The sequence below is a fragment of the Lepus europaeus genome, chromosome 23 (assembly GCF_033115175.1).
Source record: "Lepus europaeus isolate LE1 chromosome 23, mLepTim1.pri, whole genome shotgun sequence".
NCBI classification, from domain to species: Eukaryota; Metazoa; Chordata; class Mammalia; order Lagomorpha; family Leporidae; genus Lepus; species Lepus europaeus.
In genome coordinates, this window is record NC_084849.1 from 18,811,573 (window position 1) to 18,831,875 (window position 20,303).

At 60.2% G+C, this 20,303-nt stretch overlaps 1 protein-coding gene across 4 annotated transcripts in view; it reads left to right on the forward strand.

The window, feature by feature from the left end:
• The window catches only part of KIAA1671 (KIAA1671 ortholog), a 193,052-nt gene that overhangs the window by 103,237 nt on the left and 69,512 nt on the right, over positions 1-20,303 (forward strand). The window contains exon 1 of one of the 4 annotated variants that reach the window (XM_062182723.1): positions 14,722-15,241. The exons of 2 other annotated variants lie outside the window; for them this stretch is intronic. In XM_062182723.1, coding sequence (XP_062038707.1) covers positions 15,110-15,241 — 132 coding nt within the window. In that variant the 5' untranslated portion in view covers positions 14,722-15,109. One more of the 4 variants, XM_062182722.1, reaches the window with a different exon arrangement.

The following is a 20,303-nucleotide window of genomic DNA, read 5'->3' on the forward strand; positions in this document are numbered from 1 at the left end:
GTGCTTCGCTGGAGTCTGTGACATTTTGCATTTTCCTCTGGGAGCCAAATGAGGATGCCTATTCTAGAAGAATGTCCCCCGAGAAAGGAATGGACCCCCTTCCTCTAGACCTCTGCACACTCACACTTGAGGGTTGCGGTTGCCATGGCTACGGCGTAACACAGAATCGCAGCCTTTCACGGGGTCTCCACTACATGTGAGGGGGTCTTCAAAAATGCCATAAATGATGCATTTTATGAAAGAGTTGCACGGGGGGGCCAGTGCTGTGGCCCAGCGGGTTAAAGCCCTGGCCTGCAGCACCAGCATCCCATATGGGTGCCGGTTCTAGTCCCGGCTGCTCCTCTTCTTACCCAGCTCTCTGCTATGGCCTGGGAAATCAGTAGAAGATGGCCCAAGTCCTTGGGCCCCTGCACCCACATGGGAGACCGGAGGAAGCTCCTGGCTTCAGATCGGTGCAGCTCTGGCTGTTGTGGCCATCTGGAGAGTGAACTAGCAGATGGAAGACCTCTCTCTCTGTCTCTACCTCTTTCTGTAACTCCGTCTTTAAAATAAATAAAATAAATCTTGAAAAAGCTGCACAGAATTCAACATCCTTTTGCAGCAAAACAAGCCAATCTTTTTTTTTTTATTTTTTATTTTATTTTTGACAGGCAGAGTGGACAGTGAGAGAGAGACAGAAAGGTCTTCCTTTGCCGTTGGTTCACCCTCCAATGGCCGCTGCGGCCGGCACATCGCACTAATCCGAAGCCAGGAGCCAGGTGCTTCTCCTGGTCTCCCATGCGGGTGCAGGGCCCAAGCACCTGGGCCATCCTCCACTGCCCTCCCGGGCCACAGCAGAGAGCTGGCCTGGAAGAGGGGCAACCCGGACAGAATCCAGTGCCCCGACCGGGACTAGAACCCGGTGTGCCGGCGCCGCTAGGCGAAGGATTAGCCTGTTGAGCCATGGCGCTGGCCTAGCAAGCCAATCTTTTAGCTTCACTTCTGCACAGACTTTCTGAAGTTCTCCCCTGTGAAAGATGAAATCATTTGAAGACAGTCAAAAAGCGCGAGGCAGAGAGAGAGGCTGGGAGGAAGGCTGACACCTCTGTGGAGACCTCACAGAAGGAGCCAACCGTGTGGGATCTGGGAGAGAGGGAACAGCACGTGCGGAGGCCCTGGGGTGGGCGCGAGCACAGAGCGGCACCGTAAGGCCAGGGCGGGGTCTGGAGTTCGTGCTGGCCGTGCCAGAGGATGCTGACTGACAGGGTGTGGAGGATAAAGCTCGTGCAGGCTGTGTGGGGCCTGGGCTGGGGGTTGTGCGAGGAGGAGGAGGAGTGGGGAGGCCAGAGGCAAAGGGGGCTTGGATCAGGCGCTGGCACTGGGCGGGAACAGGAGAGAAGCGATCGGGTTGGGGCTGTTGTGAGAATGTAGGGGAGGAGTGAGGGAGAGAGGAGCTAAGGAGGACCTGAGGCAGATGTTCTGGAGAATGGCTTGGGGCGGCCCCATTTCCCCACTCCGAGGAGAATATGGAGGGAGCCGATGAGCCGGGGCAGGGGCTGTGTTCGGATGGGTTCCGTCTGGATGCCATTTGGTTCCCAGGTGGGTAGGACGTCTCTATCTGGGTGTGCAGATGGTGATGCTGGTGGGGCCGGCCCAGCAGAGAGGGAGGCCTGGGTGGTGCAGGGCGTAGAGTGACGGTCAGATGTAGGGGTGCTGTCCCTGGGTCTGCAGGGGAGATGGCATCAGAACACAAGAAGGGGGGCTGGCCCCTTCTGCCCCTGCAGCTGGAGGGAGCCAGGGTGGGCTCCCGGATGGAGCGGCCAGGAGAGGGTGGGGTCGAGGATGCCAGCTGAGTGTGGGCGGGGAGACCCTTGGGGATCTGAGATCGGTGGGATGAGAATTCACAAAGCTTCAGAAGTGGGCGAGTTCCTGGGTTCAGACCGAGCCGTGCATCCGCCAGCAGGGTGACCGGCAGTGAGTCATTGGGCCCTGAGTCCACGCTAGGCCACCTCAAGGCAGCGACTTGCCTAACCGTTGCAAAAACCCATTGCAGTGGTCCCTGTCACTGTTCCCACTTATGGAGGAGAAGACGGAGGCCAGCTGTGCTCCCCAGCCTGAGAACCAACTCTGAGGCTCAGATTCGTCCTCTTTCAAGAGGAGCCTGGATCAGCCAGGGCCGCCTGCAGAACCTCGGGCAACCGGAGACGGCGGCACCTGCCTCCTGCCTCCCGCCGCGCCCGGCTCCTGCAGGCCGCCCCTCCCCTGACCTGCTTCTGTGGCTGAGTTCCCATTAAGTGACGCTTGCTGCTGGCAGCTCATCACCACACTCTGTGTTCAGTCGCTCCGAGGAGGCCTTTCTAGAGGGGCCTCATTAAGTCCGTGTTGAAATGAGAACAGTGCTGGGGGGGTGGGCGGGGGGAGGCGGTTATTATTCTGCTCTGAAAATAACTTGTTGAGTGTGCTGGGGGAGGCCCAGTACCGTCCCTGCCCCCCACGCACACATGGCACTGTCCCTGCCCACTGCTTCTGACCACCTTGTCAGTCCCCACTCCCCGGTAGTTTTACACATCTTGTTTATGTATTGATAGAGGGAAGGCTCCCGCCCACTGGTTCACTTCCCTAATTGCCCAGGAGCTGGGAACTCCTTCTGGGTCTCCCCCATGGGTGGCAGGGACCCAAGTACTTGAGCCCTCACCTGCTGCCTCCCAGGGTGTGCATCAGCAGGGAGCTGGCATCGGGAGCAGAGCCAGAACCCAAACTCAGGCTCGGATGTGGGGTGCGGGTGTCCCCAGCTGCAGCCCACGGCCATGCCAGATGCCTGCCCCAACCTGGGAGTTTTTGGTTACAAAAGGGACAGAGGCAGGAGACAGACACGGGGGCCACCCCGGGGCGCTCATTGCTGACATCTGTATCCACACACAAAGGCGGCAGCTCCGGCCTTCGATTCCTCACCTCTATCTTTTCCAGGTTTTATTATTTATTTTTTACTGCCAGCAGTTGAACCCGTTCTGGGGTACGGTGTGATTTAGGGTGCGGGTGTGTAACGGCCCTCCCAGGTCATCATATCAGTCAGGATGGTTTCTTTATGATGTGAACATCCAAGATTATATGACACGTATCGGTGGCTCTAACTGGGTGATGACCACGCCCGCCAGCCAGCCCTCCCTGGCGACCTCTGGCAGCCACCGTCCTGCTCGCTGGTTCCATGAGATAAGCCGGTCTCAGAAGACAGGCACCACGTGATTTCCCTCCTGTGTGGAATCTGACGAAGCTGAGCTCATGCCTATTTTGGGGAAAGCAAGCCATCAGCTCAAATCTCGAGATGGGAGTTGTTCTGTACAAGCTCCGGGTAGGCCACTTGCTGTTGCCTCCGTGAGGTGTTGGAGCTGCAGGCCGGAGGCCGGGGAGGCTGGGGAGGCAGGAGCAGAAAGGCCCAGCTCATGCTCAGGCTGATGGGTCCATGTTGTGGCGCTGGGGTTTAAGCTGCCACACACGTGACACCAGCATCTCGTCTCAGAGCGCCAATTCGAGTCCCGGCTGTTCCACTTCCCATCCAGCTCCCTGCTAATGCACCTGGGAAAGCAGTAGAAGATGGCACAAGTGCTTGGGAGACCTGGATGGAGTTCTAGGTTCCTGGCTTCTGCTTGGCCCAGCCCTGGCTGTTGTGGCCACTTGGGGAGTGAACCAGTGGATAAAAGATCCCCCTGCCCCCGACCCCGCCCATGGCTCTGCCTTTCAAGTAAATAAATAAATAAGTCTTTAAACACAAAATAAACACAGGGTGGGCTGCCAGCCCCCTAGAGGGAGCCGGTATGTTGGGGGGGGGGGCACCTGGCCCACGTAGATGCCCAGGGTGCCTTTGCCCAGTGACTGGAAGGGCCTTTACAGGGTCGGGGTGGGGGGTGGTGGTCGTGGCCACCCCTCTCATGGCTGGAAGAACAGAGGCCCAGGTAGTACCTGGACTTGCCCAAGGCCCCTGCCCCACAGCCCATGGGGTAAGAAGTGTGGGTGGGAAGGGAACGCACCGCAAAGCCCGGCCAGATGGAGCCACACAGGGGCTGCCAGTCACTTGCACATTCATTTTCCTGAAGGCTGACACAGCCGAGCCCCTCGCCCTGTCCCCGTGGCCTCTCCGGCCTCGTCCTCTTTCTGGAAAGACCGAGGGAGGTGGGGCGAAGCTCAGGGCGTTCTTGTAAGAAGCTGTGTCTCGTGTCCTGGAGAGAGGCCACCATGAAAATAAAAACCAATGCTGCAGAAGATGCTTCACCGAGTCCCCTGTGGCCGTGAGGTGCCTGCCTGCCTTCCAAAGTGGTCGTGGCCTGTGCCTGTGGCCTGGCTGCATTGGGAGCCATGGGGACCCGGCCCCTCCCTCCTTCCACTGAGCACCGCTGTCCCTGTAGACCCATTCGTTGGCTCACCAGCTATTTACGGGGGGTCCTGAGGGCAGGGGTCCCGTGGTTAACAGGAGAGATACCTGTGAGGTGCCGGGTCTTGGGTGATGCTTCTCCAGACTTTGATGGAGGCTCCCTCCAGGCATCGACCTGCAGCCCAGAGACACCCAGGGCCAGGCCTCGCTCTGCAGCTTTCCAGCCCCGTGACCCTCGGCATGGCCCCGGACATCCCTGAGCCTCTGTTCCCACTCTGTGAGTGGCAGAGCCCTGCCACCCTGCGCTGTGTCCTTGGCGATTCTCTGAGAAGAGGCACGTGTGGCTCTTGGGAGACGTGGGAGCTCCCTGGGGTCCAGTTTGTGTGTGTCATCGCATTGCTGCTTCAGGAGCAGGACAGAAAAGTGGCAGTGTTGTGTGTGTGTCTAAAGGAGCGTGGAGGAGTGTGTGAAGGACAAGCCCCAGGAAGCCTGGTGCCCTGTAGTCCCGCCCACCTCCCCAGCTCCCCCTGGACAAGCCAGGTTGCCCTCCTGTCTGGGCTCCCGTCTCCTCCCCGGCCCTTTATGATCTCGCTTGACCTAACTCCCTGGTGAGCCATTGGCTTGCTCCTCCCTTGTCTCTGGTCTGTTGATCTTGGACCCAGATGGAGCCCTGTAGAAGCACCTGTTGGAGAGTGTTCCCCAAAGGTTTGTGTTGGAGGCCTGGGCCCCAGTGTGGCTGTGTTGAGGGGGGTGGGACATGATTAGGTCAATGGGGCACCGCCCTGGGAAGGGATTAGTGTAGTTCTCCCGGGACTCCATTAGTTCCCACCAGAGCAGGTTGTACCAAAAGATTCCTTTGTCTTGTCCTCCTCTGACTTCCTATGCTGCCGTGTGATGGTCTCCTACTGTGACGCCGGCTGCCTGGTGATGCAGCCAGAGGCCCTCACAGCAGCCGGGCTCTGCCTTTGACCCTCCCTGACTAAATAAGCCCCCTTTCTCTTTAAGATGCTCAGCCTCAGGTATTTCATTATAGTAACAGGAAACAGAGTTATAGTAACAGGAAACAGAGGAAGGCTAGGTTTTCTGCTGAGGCTGTCGGCCCTCGAACCATGCCTGGGGTCAGAGGGAGGAGGAGGTGTGCCTGGGGTCAGAGGGAGGAGGAGGATTTGTTGCTGCAGGCACAGACTTGTCCCTAGCCTGCCGCAGCTGGGAGGTGGCGGGCTGAGCTGGGGGCTCCTCCCGTCCTCTCGGAGATGGGTTTGGGACAGAACGTCTGAAGCTCTCTGGGGACCGTGGCACGTGCCCTGGGTCTCGGCCGAGGACAGAAGCCTCTGCGGGGTGCGTGGTGAGCCTGACACCCCCCACCCCCACATCAGCTCCGGCACCTGTGAGCTCCAGAAGGAGCTCCCGCTCAGCACAGCCCACGCTGGCGCGGCTGGGGCCGGAGTGGTGGTGAGGGCCACCGTCCTCATCTTCCAGGCTGCCCGTGTGTGTCCTGGCCACCAAGGGGGACGTGGCGGGGACCTGGGTCCCGCTCGTCCCCAGCTGTGTTGTGGTGCAGACAGGAACGTCTTTAGATTCGCTGGAGACACACAGGGTCTGGGGGGCTCTGGCTCCTCCAGCTCCCAGCCCCCCCCGCTGCTTCTCCGCTCATCTCTGGGTCTTCGGCCAAGGCCCACCCGCCCCACGTCCTTGCCTCTCAGGGCTCCCTCCCCTCCCTGGCCTTCTCTTCTTCAGCGCCCATTCATTCAGCAAACCCTGAGCGCCTTCCGGGTGCTGGGCCTGGGGGCAGCCGTACAGAGTAAGAACCACGCAAGCTGAGGTTCTGCTTGTGTGAGCCTCCTGGCAAAGCACCAGGAGCGAGAATGACTGCTGTGCAAATGGGCGGGGGCTGTGATAGGGAGGGTTTGTGTTTGGAGGATGGGGGGGGGGGTTGCTCTCCGAGGAGGTGGAGAAGCGCAGGGCCTGTGGGGAGCTGCAGGTGTTGGGGTCGCTGGGGTGTGCGTGGGGGGTGATCTCTGTGGCAGGATGTAGCTGGGTAGAAGGGTTTACCTCCGGGCTGGCCTAAGGTCCGAGGCTGTCGGGTGATGCCTTGCACCTGAGCCGTGGGCTGTTGCGGCACCCCTGGGGCTGTTTGTCCAGGTGCCAAGGCTGCCTGGCCGCCCCCTCTCTGCCTGGCCTGCTCAGCACAGCGTGGCTCCCAGAGCAGCGTGGGTGGTACAGGGACTCGGGCACAAGGCAGCGGGCCTCCAGCTGGGTCAGGAGAAAGCTGCTCCTGGGCGGAGGCGGCACTGCTGTCACTCACAGCAGCTTGGCGACGAGAGGATGGTGGGAATGAGGCGGGTGGGGCGTGGGAGGCCAGAGGAGCCCAGTCCCTTGCCCTCCAAGCCACGGCTGCTAGGAGGGCGGTGCAGAGCAGAGGCCTCCAGGTGAGACCTGGCCGCTGCATGGCCGCCCAGCCTCCCGCCTTCCATCTTTCTGCCATGGTTTTTTCATCTGTGCAATGGGCAGTTGTTCTGTGTCCATGAGGTGGTCAGGACACGCAACGTGACCAACCCCTGGCAAGAACGGGACTTTTTCTTGTTTTAAAGATCTATTTATTTATTTGAGAGGCAGAGACAGAGTGGAGAGAGAGAGAGAGAGAGAGAGAGAGAGAGAGAGAGGTCTTCCACTTGCTGGATTGCTCTCCAAATGGTCGCAATGGCCAGGCCTGAAGCCGGGAACCTGGAACTCCATCTGGGTCTCCCATGTGGGCGGCAGGGGCCCAAGCAGTCAGGCCGCCTTGTGCTGTTTGCCCAGGTGCAGGGAGCTGGATTGGCAGTGGAGCAGCCAGGATGCAAATTGGTGCTACCATATTGGATGCCAGTGTCGTAGGTGGCAGCGTAACCCACTGCGCCCCGATGCTGGCCCCAGGAGGGGACTGTCTTGTGTCTTTTTAAAGATAAAGAAGCTGAGGCTCAGAGAAGGCAAGCCGCTTACCCAGGGACACACAGCAAGGAGCTGCAGAGCCCCGGCAGCCGGCCTCAGGAGCCCTGCCCTAACCTGTGCTGCCTTGTGAGGGGGGCATGAGATGCAGTGGGGCCTGGCTCACTGTCAGCAAGAGTGGTCTTGCAGCATTTGATTGAAAGCTAATTTGGCCTTGGAGGGGGCCATTTCTCCTGTAAAATGTGAGCACTGGCGCTGTGGGCATCCTCCCCACCCAACTGCTTGCTTTTCACCCTCTCGGGCTTTAATCGAGGTCCATGGCCAAGTTGAATGCCAGGAGTGGGGAGTGGAGAAAGAAGAGGGGGAGTAGGACACAGGGCAAGGCTCTGCCTGCTGTCTCCCCATCTGCTGCACCCCACATTCCAGCTGGCACACATTGGGGTGCTCCTAGGGGCAGCCTGGCCTGGTGGTTGGGAGCACACCCAGGTTTGGGGCTCAGCCAGGCCAGGGTCCTCGTGGCCACAGCCGTGGAACCTGGACTGGTCGTGGCAGCTTTCGGAGCTGCTGTGTCTCCATCTGCACCGCGCAGTGTGTCTGTCCTGGCTGTCCATCTTTGCTCTTGGTGCCGCTGTCACAGAGCACCTGAGACAGGAGTGTATAAAGGACGGAACCGTGGCCCGCACCGTTCCGCAGGCGGAGTGGACGGGACAGAGACGTCGGATGTGGGGTGGGCCGTCTCGCTGTCTCCCCACGTGTCGGCAAGGGAGAAGGGCAAAAGAGGCCCAGTAGATCCTCTCGGAGTGGAAGAGGTGGCCAGAACGTGCCCACGGGCCCCAATCACGGCGACGTGGATCCACGCCTGACCTAGACCTTCCCCCAAAGCCCCAGCTCCCCCGCTGTTGCTCTGGGAATGAAGTTTCCAACCTGTGGAATTTGAGGGATGCACTTGGACCTCAGCCGGCGAGGTGAGCCAGGGCACGCGGCAGGCCCTCAGCCAACGAGAGCGCCAGGTGTCACTGCAACCCCCCCCCCCCCATGAAACGGCTCTGCAGGCCGGACGCTGGCTCTGTCATTCATGGTCTCGCCAGCGCCTGACACTTGGCAGGTGCATGACAAAGTGCTTGTTGGAGTTGGAAAGGAGGGAAGGGACAGAGCCGGGACAGGAAGACCTTCTGCCCATTCTCCCTGTCTTTTGTTGTGTGCACAGACACCCTTAAAATCTTGGGGTGCTGCAGAGTGGGCTGTTCAGCCAGGGATACAAATTCGCTGCTAGAAGTAGATTTCCAGGGCCGGCGCTGTGGCGTAGTGGGAAAAGCTACCGCCTGCGATGCCAGCATCCCACATGGGCGTCAGGTGTCGGATCATGTCCTGGCTGCTGGCCCTCTGTGGAGTGAACCAGTGGGTGGGAGATCTCTGTCTGTCTGTCTCTCTCTCTCTCTCTCCCTCCCTCTCTCTATAACTCTGCCTTTCAAAATAAATAAATCTTTTTTTTTTTTTTAAAGTCAGTTTATTTGAGTACATCCTCTGTTGCTCATCCTGGTTCTAATTCCTCGTTCCCCAAGGACATCTTGCTGTGTGGTGCTGGGGATGCGCAGGTGCTGTAGTGGACAGAGAGGGTGGACGAGATGGAGAACCCAGCCCGGCTCCCCAGCTGCCCGGGGGTCATGGGCCAGGGCAGGGCCCTCAGCCGTCTGTTGCCTGCAGCCTCATTTAGCGCACAGCTGTTTGGAGAGGCGCTGCCCTGGCGGGCGGGCCTCCCCGGGCCGGGGCTGCCGACGCTCCTCCCCACGGGCTCTGAGTGGGCCTGTCCAGGAGTTTCTGGCTGTTTCTAGAACGCTTCCCTTTCCAGGTGAGCCTCCTCCCAAGGTTCATTACGGAGACCTTGGGTCGTGCAAACGGCTGTCGGAAGAAGGGTGACAAATGGCTACAAGGAGCTGGTCTTGGGCTTGGTTTATAAATAATCTGGGATTCACTTGCGAGCTGAAGCCATTTCTATTTTTTCCCCCCTTATCAGAGTTCTTTTCCTTGTTGCCTTGGAAACAAGCCCAGCGAGAGGAATTCCGAGAGTTCTGTGTCTGGGGTTCAAGCCTCCGTAACGCCTTTCTTCCAGGGGCAGTCAGTCAGGTCGAGCTCCTGCCGCGGGTGCTGGGCCCCAAGGGTGCACAGGCTGTATCCCTGTCACCTGTGGGCTCAGCGTCTCAGTGGGGGAGACCGACAGGTTCAACTGGGTCACAGCCCAGCATACTGCGGGTAACATAGGCAGGGTGGGAACCCCTAGGTGGTCCCCCATGGGCAGAAGGAATCATGGGAGACTTCTTGGAGGAGGGCGTGTTTCAGCCGAGTTATGCAGGAAACAGGTGAGGAAGGCGTGGAATGGTGTGTCCTAGCCAGAGGGAACAGCATGTGCCAAGGGTTGGGTGAAGACGGCGCAGCACGCCCTAGGTTGACAGTTTGTCCGGTTTGTCTGGGGTGCCCAGAGAAGCCAGGGGAACGAGTGAGACACGAGGCCACCGGCCTTGTCGAGGGTCGTCGGGAGGCAGCCCTCGCTGCGGGTGGTCCCAGGAACTGTTCTCCAGGCCAGCGGGCCAGGAAGGAAGCTGCTGGACACCCAGCCGGGCAGGTGTTTCTGGAGGTGTTTCCTGACCCCGCAGCAGATCCAGGGGCCAGCCCAGAGCGGGGAGGAGGAGAGTCGCCCACGTCACCCCAGTCGCACGCCTGGGGGCGGGGCTGGCCATTGGGAGGGTCGCAGAGGATGCGTCGGGTCAGGCCTCACCCTGGGATGTGGCGGGAGGAGCTCCTTGAAGACTTGGGGGTCACACAGACCCAGCTTCAGGCCCAGAGCTGCACCTGCCAGCTCGGTGGCCTTGGACACGTGCCTTCAGCTCTTTAAGCCCAGCACCCTCCTCTGCGGAGTCGGGGATGGCTACTGACAGGTTCTGCCCCACGGAGGCTTCCCTGCGGGGAGCTGTGTGGGCACCCAGGATGCGCAGTCTGGGAATGTCCAGTCTCCTAGGAAGCAGGATGAGAAGAGGGTTCTAGAAGGGAGGCCTCCTACGGGAGATTTGGCCAAGGCTAACGGTTGGCTTAGGGGTGGGGAAGGTCCAGGAGATATGGGAGAGGAGGGGGAGGGCCCCCTCGGCAGGGAGAGAGAGTGTGCAGAACCCCTAAGGTGAGACTGCGTGTGGTGCCCTCTCCTGGCCTTAGCCTGTGCTGTTTTCTTTTTCAGTCCACTCAGAGTACTCCTATTCATCCTTCAAAGCCCCACACAGATGTGCCTCTCACAGTCCAAAGGCCTCAATAAGCCATCATCTTCCCTTTGTTGTTCTTCCCTTAACCTTCTACCTTTTTGGTGAAGTTTATCCTCTCATTTTCTGTTCTGATAGCGCGTTAGTCACTTCCCTGTCACAGCCCTTGGCACTTGTATTGCAACTGTTCTTTGTTTTTCCTTCTACCTCATTGGCGATCTTTGAAAGCATGCAAGCTTGTATCAGACTTCTGGCGTGGCTCGGGTGTGAGGTCTGTTGGGGCTCCCTTGCCCCCTGCTGGCTGAGAATCAGACGAGTCCACTGAGCTCTTCACAGACCACAGGTCCCCTCAGGGCCAGCACAGACCTGCACAACGTTTGTTGAATGAATGAATGACCTGCACGTGCCAATTTCTGTAATGGCACATGCTTGTCTGGGACTGGGTGTCTGTGCCCACCTCACAGTGCTCATGGAATTCTCTTTCTTTTTTTTTTTTTTTTAAGATTTTATTTATTTATTTGAGAGGCAGAGTTACGGACAGAGAGAGGGAGAGACAGCGAGAGAGGTCTTCCATCCACTGGTTCACTCCCCAAATGGCCACAATGGCCGGAGCTGGGCCAATCCAGAGCCAGGAGCCAGGAGCTTCTTCCGGGTCTCCCATGTGGGTGCAGGGGCCCAAGGACTTGGGCCATCTTCTACTGCTTTCCCAGGCCATAGCAGAGAGCTGGATCAGAAGAGGAGCAGCTGGGACTAGAACCAGCGCCCGTATGGGATGCCGGCATCGCAGGCGGAGGCTTAGCCCGCTACTCCACAGCGCCGGCCCCAGATGGAATTCTCTTGTTTCCTGTAGCTCAGCAGCTTCTCAGTGTGGTGGGTTTTTATTTTAATTTTTCGGATTAATTATGTAAGAGTTGTTTCCTTTCCTTTTTGGTGCCCGGCAGTATCCCAAGTTTCCTGGAGAGGACAGAAGGGTTTGCAGAAGCGGCTCCCAGGGGTGGTGCTGGGGGGGGGGGCAGTGCTCGCGCTGCCCCAGTTTTCAAGGAGTGGCGCTATTTATAGTTACCCTGCCAGATCACACCAGACCTGAAGGAGGCCCGGGGGAGCCGGCACGCGGCCGGCTCCTCGGCTCCCCTTTCCCTCCTTGTGGAAGGAGGCGGAGCCGGGCGGTCCTGCACACCTGTCTGTCATCAGGCTGACTTGGCTGAGGCCGGGGCTCCTCCCACCTCAGCAGGGGTACAAGTCTGGGGGTGGCGCACACTGAGGCTTAGTAGCTGTGTGATGCCAGTCTGGGGGCTTAATGCCTTTGGGCCCCAATGTTTGCATCTGCACAATGGGAATGGGAATCCCTGCACAAACCTCAGGCATTGCCGAGAGGAGCAGCTGATGTCATCCGGTGATGTCGTCTGATGCGTACATGCTGGTGGTGGAGGTGGGGTGGTCCTAGCTGGGGCGCCCTGGAGGCAGAGGTGGCCGGGGGAGTCTCGCACAGGGACTGATGGAGAAGCCCTGAGGCCCGGGCAGGGTCGCAGCCTTCAGCCCGAGGCAGGGGGAGCTCTGGAGTGAAGCAGGAGCCCAGGGTTTCGCGGCGTGTGCTGCTCAGGGTTAGCGTCGTCCAGGGCAAGCGCTCCGGGGCAGGGTGAACGTGGGAGCCTCCCGCAGCCGGCACTGCGGCGGCTGCCGGACAGGTCCACCTGCTAGAAAAGCAGCAGATCGGTGCTGGTGACGAGCGTGGTGACGCATTTCTGAAAAGCAGGGAGGCTAAGTAACCCGCGAGGGACGCCCAGCTAGTAAGCGCGAGAGGCGGGTCTCCACCCCATTCATCGCGATGTACTGACTGCAAGTCCAGAGCTGTGGTGAGGGTCAGGTGAGTGCCGCCTCCTAGGGTGTGCATTAGCAAGAATCAGAGCCTGGGCTCCAACCCACGGGCCCTGGGGTGGGGTACGGGGGTCCCAAGAAACATTTTCCCCAATGCACCAAATGCTCACCCCAACTTTTTTTTTTTAAAGATTTTATTTATTTATTTGACAGGTAGAGTTATAGACAGTGAGAGAGACAGAGAGAAAGGTCTCCCTTCCGTTGGTTCACTCTCCAAGTGGCCACTATGGCCGGTGCTGCACCGATTTGAAGCCAGGAGCCAGGTGCTTCTCCTGGTCTCCCATGCGGGTGCAGGGCCCAAGCACTTGGGCCATCCTCCACTGCACTCCCAGGCCACAGCAGAGAGCTGGACTGGAAGAGGAGCAACCGGGACTAGAACCGGCGCCTATATAGGATGTCGGTGCCGCAGGCGGAGGATTATTAACCTAGTGCGCCATGGTGCCGGGCCCTCACCCCAACTTTTAAGACTTTGATCCAGGGTGCTGCACTTCCTTTAGGAAATAGATACCAATATTCATTTCTGCGTGCTGAGGGGTGTGTGACGGGGTCGCGGCAGCATCGCCAGCCCTGGGCGTGGTTATGTCAAAGGTGTTCCACCTGTGGCTGTGAGGTACCGCCTTCCTGCCTCCCGACTCCTCTTCTTTGTGTCCAGAGCTGTGTGCCTGTCCAGCGCCCGCCTTGCTTCAGGTGTGGCTTTCCTGGGCACAGGTGGGGATGACTCAGTTCTTTCTGGTGTCTGTCCCCACTCCACCCGGGGGCAGGGCTGTGCGGTCACCTGGGGCAGCTGGAAGCCCTGGGTCCTGGGTGGGGGTGGAGGTGGGGTCTGGGCCGGTGGGTGTTTCCTCCTTTGCGCGACGGGGTTGTGCCTTCTAGCATACTGAGCGCGCAGGCTGCTGGGACGGCCCCTCGCCCACCCCTGGAAACTGCCTCCCTCCCCCTGGGCCAGCTGCTCCGCTGCCCCCCGGGCATTTGTACTTCTTGTGGTTTTTACCGGACTGGGATTTTGGAGCAGTGTGGCTGGGCGGCTCTGCCTCTGCGGTTTCCCATGAGGTTGTGGTGCAGACATTGGCCAGGGCTGCGGTCACCCCAGGGCCTGGCAGGGGACAGGGGAGCCATGCTGGCTGGGGGCCTCCGTCTCCCTCCCTCCCTGGGGGTTTCCCCAGTGGGCTACTTGAGCATCTTTACAACATGGCGGCGGCTCACATCTCAGAGAGCTGGGGCGGCTGTGCCCCCTCTTACGCCCCAGCTTTGGAGGTCTCGCCCTCTCGCTTCTGGGGACAGAGACCAGTTTGCTAGATGGGCTGTGAGAGAGGGGAACACACCAGAGTGTGGCCCCCTCTCCGGCTGGGTGACCTCGGTAGATGACTTCAGCCCTCGGGCTCAGTCTTCTCCTCTGTCAAGTGGGTTCATGGGAGAATTCATGAGTTAATCCTCATGAATGCTGCGGGTGTTATTGGGTGCTCAGGTAGCTTCTTGGTAAATAGGAGCCACCGGCCCCTGCTGGGCTCTAAGCACCCCCATAGCAAGACCCTCCTGATCTGTGTCCAGTGCCGGCCCTCTCTGAATGTCCATTAAGTGCACGAGGGCAGGGATGAATAAGCTCAGAGGCCGGCAGAGGCCGAGGGGTCCAGGGAAGAGAGCCCTCTGGCCGGCCTAGAGACAAATATTTGCTCAGCGCCGAGGTGAGGTGTTGGCGGTGAGAACACAGGAGGCGGATGCACCGCTTGGGGTTTCAGACTTGGGCTCAGCGTTCACACAATCAATATTTACCGAGCCCAGACTCTGGGCCAGGCGGGCAGGGAGCAGCTTCTGAACACGCGGGGCTGGAGTGCTTGCTGTGTGACCTCGGGCAAGTCAGTCCACCTCTCTGAGTCCTCAGGAGGGCGCAGAGCCCTGCAGGAGGCAGAAGGCTTCTCCAACAAGTGCGTGGTGCCCCCAGCCACCGGGGGCTGCCATCTTGTCATCCCCTACCCCCACCTCCACCCCAAGTACTCCAGCGTCATAAGGGTTAAAACCCAGTGAGCTCACGTGATCTGGGTGTGAACCATGAATCACTCCCACTGCTCCCTGTGCTGAGAGAGCCTGCCTGCCTAGGATGGGGCAGATGCTGGGCCCCGGGGTTGCTATGGCAACGCAGCCTCTACTGAAACACAGGTCCCCCCACTCCCCAATGCTTCCTGGGGGCACCTTGGGGGCTGTGTCACCTGGCTTGGTGTTGCCTCCCAGGGAGGGTGGGAGAGAAAGCTGGGGAGGCGAAAGAGAGTGGGGGAGGAGCCAGGGAGAGAGAGAGGAGCGAATGGAAATTGAGACACGGGCAGAGGGAGGGGCGAGGCGGAGAGACTGGCGGCCAGAGGGAAGCGAGACTGACAGCCCGGCCCAGGTCCCAGGACGCTGCCTGGAACCCCAGGGGCAGAAGCCGGTCCCTAACTCTTCCAGCCTTCCCCGGCCTGCCAGCTCCCGACATCTACGCACCCACACGCGCACGCACAGGCACACACGTGCCCCTGCGCTTCCGTCTGCGCCCGCGGGGAAGGAGGCACAGCCCTGGGGAGGCTGCGGGGCACGTGAAGTCACCATCAGCCCCGAGGGACACTGAGCGAGTTGGGACTTGGGGGGGGGGGAATGGGGGCAGACGTCAGCTCCCTGGGCGGCCACCTCGCCGCCGAGGCCCCTCCCGCATTCCTGGGCAGCTGGAGCCCCTCGCTGAGAGAGGGGGCTGATGTCATCCGAGGCTGCTCAGCCAGGGGACCTGGGGGCCCTGGTGGCCGCTGCCTCCGGAAATGAGCCAGCTGCCTGCCGCCAGTCAGGTCTGAAGTCTCCAGCCAGAAGGCAGGGAACCTGCACGGGTCAGGTGAGCCTGGGGGGGGGGGGCAGCCAGGGAGTGTCGGTGGGGGGCAGCCTGCCCACGCCTGGGACCTGGCTGTGTGAGCTTCCTAGGGGCCGCCTACCTGAATCAGGAGAGTGAGACCAGGGGTGCCGGCCGTCACCCCCTCTCCCCCTCCCACCTCTTGGGACTGTCACGCCCGCCCGCCCGGAGCCAGTGTGGCTCCCGACTTGGGATTCCTCCAAGCTCCACGGATCCAGCCTGGCGAGCGCTGTCTCAGAGCTGGAGGCAGGACTGCCTGGCGGGTGTACAACTCCGGAGGGGCAGCCTCCCAGCGCTTCTGCGTTCCCAGCAAGACCTCCGACGCCGCCACCGCCACCGGCTGCCGGCTCCGCAATGTTTACTCACCCTTGCTTGGGCTGAGCCGGGCGAACACGGGCGGAACGTCCTAGAAAGAGGCGAGAGGACGCTGGCGTCCCAGCCGCGTTTCTCCTTCTCTCGCCTCCGCCTGCCTCCTCCTCCCGGCTGGCCCCATGGATTACTTGGGAGACAAACTCACGGTGGCCCAGACCCACGTGACCCAATGGATGGGGACCGTGAGGAAGTCCTTCCAGGAGGCTCTGCATTTGGTGACCACCACGGTGGGCCACGAACGGACGAGCGGAGAGCCCCCCAGCCGGCCGGGCTTCAAGCGCACCTCCTCCTTCCGACACCTGGCTTCCCGGGGCCGGGAATCTTTCCGCCGCTTCTCCGCCCGCAGCCAACAGCGGTTTTCTTCCTTAAGGAAAAGGCAGCCGGACTCGGAGCCGCCAGACCTCGTAAGCCTCTTATGTTTCTTAAACCATTAGAGCAGCAGGGGCTCCCATCCGTGAACCCAGGGGAGTTGTTTCTCCCAGGATCGTTGTCAATCAAAGCCCCAGCACTTCCTGTGCCCCGCGCGGGGCGATCGGCGCCCTGGCCGCCCGGCCACTCTGCCTCCGGAGGCAGGAGGACGTGTGTACTGGACGTCTCCATGGGCCCGCGCGTGCACCGGCCTTGTCACGCCCGTAGATTTGTCTCTTACCGCGGCCGCGCCGGCCCCCGGCACAAATGCTCCCTGCCGCCTATTTTTAGGGAGGATTAGCCGGCACCTGCTTCGTCTGCGCTCGCTCTCCCGGGACGCCCAAGTGTCCCTGCTGTGTGCATGTTGCATTTGTCACTGAGCCAAGGCGAGGCCCTCATATGCTTGCCAAAGGAAGGGGCCGTGGGAACCCGAGGTGGTGGGTGGGTTTGCCTGCTGGCCATGAACCGCGGGTTTGGCGAGAGTGGTCTAAATCTCACTCAGGCAGGCTCCCTGGGGCTTGGGAGGCCAGCCAAGGGTTGACAAGCCAGACTTAGCTGTGATTGATAGAGGTGGGGCTGGACCCAGAGAGGGAGAGACACTGGCTTGGGGATGCACAGCGAGAGAGTGGCAGAGTCAGGGCCAGGACTTCATCCAGCCCAGCTCCTGGCAAATGCTTTCTGCAGACTTCCCATTAACGTCAGCGACAGCCCATCGCTGCCAGGGCTGGACGTGGAGAGAGGGCTTGGCGTCTCATACTTCTGCCCTATGACTCGGTCTGCCCAGTTCACAGAGCCTCTGCCAGGGCACAGGCAGCTCCTTCCTTGGGTCCATCCTGGCCCCAAGGGCAACAGCACCTAGGGAGGGAGCCACGAGCCAGCCCTCTGAGCCCTGAGGTCCCTGAGATCTCCCAGGTGCAGGGAGCCCGCAGCCCTCAGCTGGCCCAGAGAGGTGTGGTGACTCACTCTGGGCCACACAGCAGCTGGAGCAGACAGGTGCAAACCCAGGCTAGAAGGCCAGGTTGTGAGCATGGTGCTTATCTTGTTCATAGGACGTCTCCGTCTCCCGGGGGCCTGCACTCCTCTGGGGGTGGGGGTGGTGGCTTGGATGTATGAGCAGACCCCGGCCCTGCCCCTGGAAGGAAGGACTTGGCCCAGCAAGAGAATTGTCCTTTAATGGTCTACTCCTCTGCTGGTGTCTGTCCATCTCTGCTTCTCTGCCTTGCTCTGTCTGCCACTTTGGTGGCATCGTTGTTACGGGTGTGGGGTCTGTGACACTCAGGCCCTGCTCATGACTTCCTGTGTGTCACTTGTGTGCTGTGTGACCCTGGGCCTGGCCTCGGACCCTCCTGGAGCTCGCTGCCCTGTGTCACCTGTTGGTGCCACCAGCAGGACCAGGCTTCCCCGGCTGATTTGGAGACCAAATGCAGGAAGCCAGGCAGGGCAGCACCATTCCCTGCTGCATCGGAGCACGTCCAACAGGGTGACTCCTGGGTAATCCAGGGGCTTTGGGCTTTTCTCCACTGAGTGTTTGCCATGCCCGGAGGGGTGGGCGCCTGTGTGCGCTGTGGTGGAGAGCTGGAGCCGGGCTTGCCGCGCCCTGGCTGGGGAGCAGCCCGGGCTTGCTACGAGGTTGGAGGGAGCGCCCCACCTGGTGCAGGTGCGTAGTAGGTGCACCCTCGACAGCGCCTCTCAGGGGGCAGAGATGTCCCGTGTGAGGGTGGAGTTGGCACGGGAACACTCGCACCCCCGCAGAGAACCTCATGGTCCCGCTTCTGCCACTGCCCGGCTGTGGGACCTCTGGGAACCTCTGTGAAACAGGGACCACCGTGCGCCGACGTGGGTGTGGCCATGCCCATCGTGGGGTTTGTGCGCCTTAATAGTTTACTCTCAACAAGCAGGCCTCCCCTCTCAAACCGTCCCTTCAAAGATTTCCAATGGACCGGAAAATCCACACACGCCCCTGTTACCCTGCGGCCTCACTGAGATGCTTGTCTTCTGGGAGGAGCCTTCGCGAAGCCCGGGGTGATGGACAGAATCCGTGGCTGGGGCGGGCAGGGGCAGGACTTGGGTCTCTCCGGCTCATACTTGGGCAGGGTTTATCCAAATCATCCTGGGCCCTGCCCGGGGCTTGTGCTTCCTCAGGAGAATCCACGCAGGCGTAGAAGAAGGCTCGGAGGCGTGCCCTGAACTGTTTTCTGTAGCTGGCCTTGGAGTCATTTGCCGAAGGCCTACCTCTGAGTCCAGGAAGACAAGGGGGAAGAAAGAAAACAGACGCTTTGTCTCTGGGCCACAAAGGCAGGAAGAGGCACGTTTGCGCGCCGCGAGCCTGGGAAAGAGGCCTGGTACATGCTGCGGTTAGCCAGGGAGACTAGGTGGACCCCCTTGAGAGGCCAGATAGAAAGTTCCAGAACCAAAGAACAATGGCCATGCTGCAGAGGCCAAGCTGGAATAAAAGCAGGAAGTTGTGTGTGTGTGTGTGTGTGGGGGGGGGTGGCGGCACAGAAAGAGCTTTGGAATCAGACAGACTTGGGTCCCAGTCTCAGCCCCACTGGGTGCTGGCTGGGTGACCGTGGGCAAGTTAAATCAACTCAGCCCCAGTGTGTTCATCTGTCAAATGGGCATTTGACTGAACTTGTCTGGTGGGTGGTTTACTGGGACAGAGTCCGCTAAGAACCTGCATAGCCTTGGCGGGTAGGAGGTGCTTAATGACGATTCAGGTTGCTTTGGGGGGCTCAGCCTCTGTGGATGTGAGTCCCACCTGCCTGGAAGGCCAGGCTGCTTGTCTTAAGAAAGAAAGGAGGCCGGTGCCGCGGCTCACTAGGCTAATCCTCCGCCTTGCGGCGCCGGCACACCGGGTTCTAGTCCCGGTCGGGGCACCGATCCTGTCCCGGTTGCCCCTCTTTCAGGCCAGCTCTCTGCTGTGGCCAGGGAGTGCAGTGGAGGATGGCCCAGGTGCTTGGGCCCTGCACCCCATGGGAGACCAGGATAGGCACCTGGCTCCTGCCATCGGATCGGCGCGGTGCGCCGGCCGCAGCGCGCTACCGCGGCGGCCATTGGAGGGTGAACCAACGGCAAAAGGAAGACCTTTCTCTCTGTCTCTCTCTCACTATCCACTCTGCCTGTCAAAAAAAAAAAAAAAAAAAAAAAGAAAGAAAGAAAGGAGAAAAAGGACCTGGTTGACGTTTCATGAGCATTTCCTGTGTGCTGGGCTCTGGGCTCAGCCTTTGATACCTGGGATTTGTGCCCCATTTGTTCGCCTGCTTTATAGAATTTGAGAGACCATGAGACACAGAGAACTAGACAGGGAGCTCCCCTCTGCTGGTTCACTTCCCAAATGTCCAAAACAGCCAGGGCTGGGCCAGATCAAAGCTGGGAACTCCATCCAGGTCTCCCACGTGGGTGCAGGGACCCAGGCACTTGAATCTCCCAGGATCTGTGTTAGAAAGAACTTGGAACTCAGAGCGGGTGCTGGCTGCAGGTGTCTTACCTGATGTCTTAACCACTAAGCCCGATGCCCCTACCCCCTGCCTCATTCTCTCACGTTCTCATTCCGCTGGTATTGAGTACTGGGCAGTATAGCAGACACAGTGGAAGTGGCTGCAAACCAGACGGGCTGCTTTCTCGGGGGGCAGATAATATACGTCCGCCTGTGACTGTGCAATGCACGGAGCGCTGGCGTGAGGGACCATCCCAGCCCATCAGAGCCTGTCTGCAGCCTCAGACCGTTGCTATATAGCAGTTGCTCAGCCTCAACACTGCTCATTTCATGGGCCAGGGGTCTTTGTCTCAGTGAGTGGGAGATGGCGGGGGGCAATTCTGTGCCTCGTGGGATCATCCCAGCCTCTGCCCACCATGTGCCAGTGGCACCCCCGAGTTGTGATAAAGAACAGTGTTGCCAGATGTTGCCCAGGGTGCCCTGGGAGGCCCCGTGTAGACACCAAAATCCGTGGCTGCTCCTCTGTGCCCCTGACCCGTGCACTCCCTCCTCCCTACTCGCAATCATCTCTGGGCGACCTACTGTGCCTCGTGCGATGGCGGTGCTGTGTTGTCGCCCTGCGTTTGGAAAGTGATGGCGAGAACAGTGAGTCTGTCCGTGGGCAGCACAGGTGCAGTTTTTTGCTCCTGTATTTTCGACGTGCAGTCGGCTGAATCCGCAGACGTAGAACTTGCGGGTGTGGAGGGCGGCTGTGGTGGGTGCGGGGTGCGGTAACTTCTTCCTGTCCGTGTGGGAAGGAAGGGCGAGGGTCTCACTTACACCGAGCCCTCC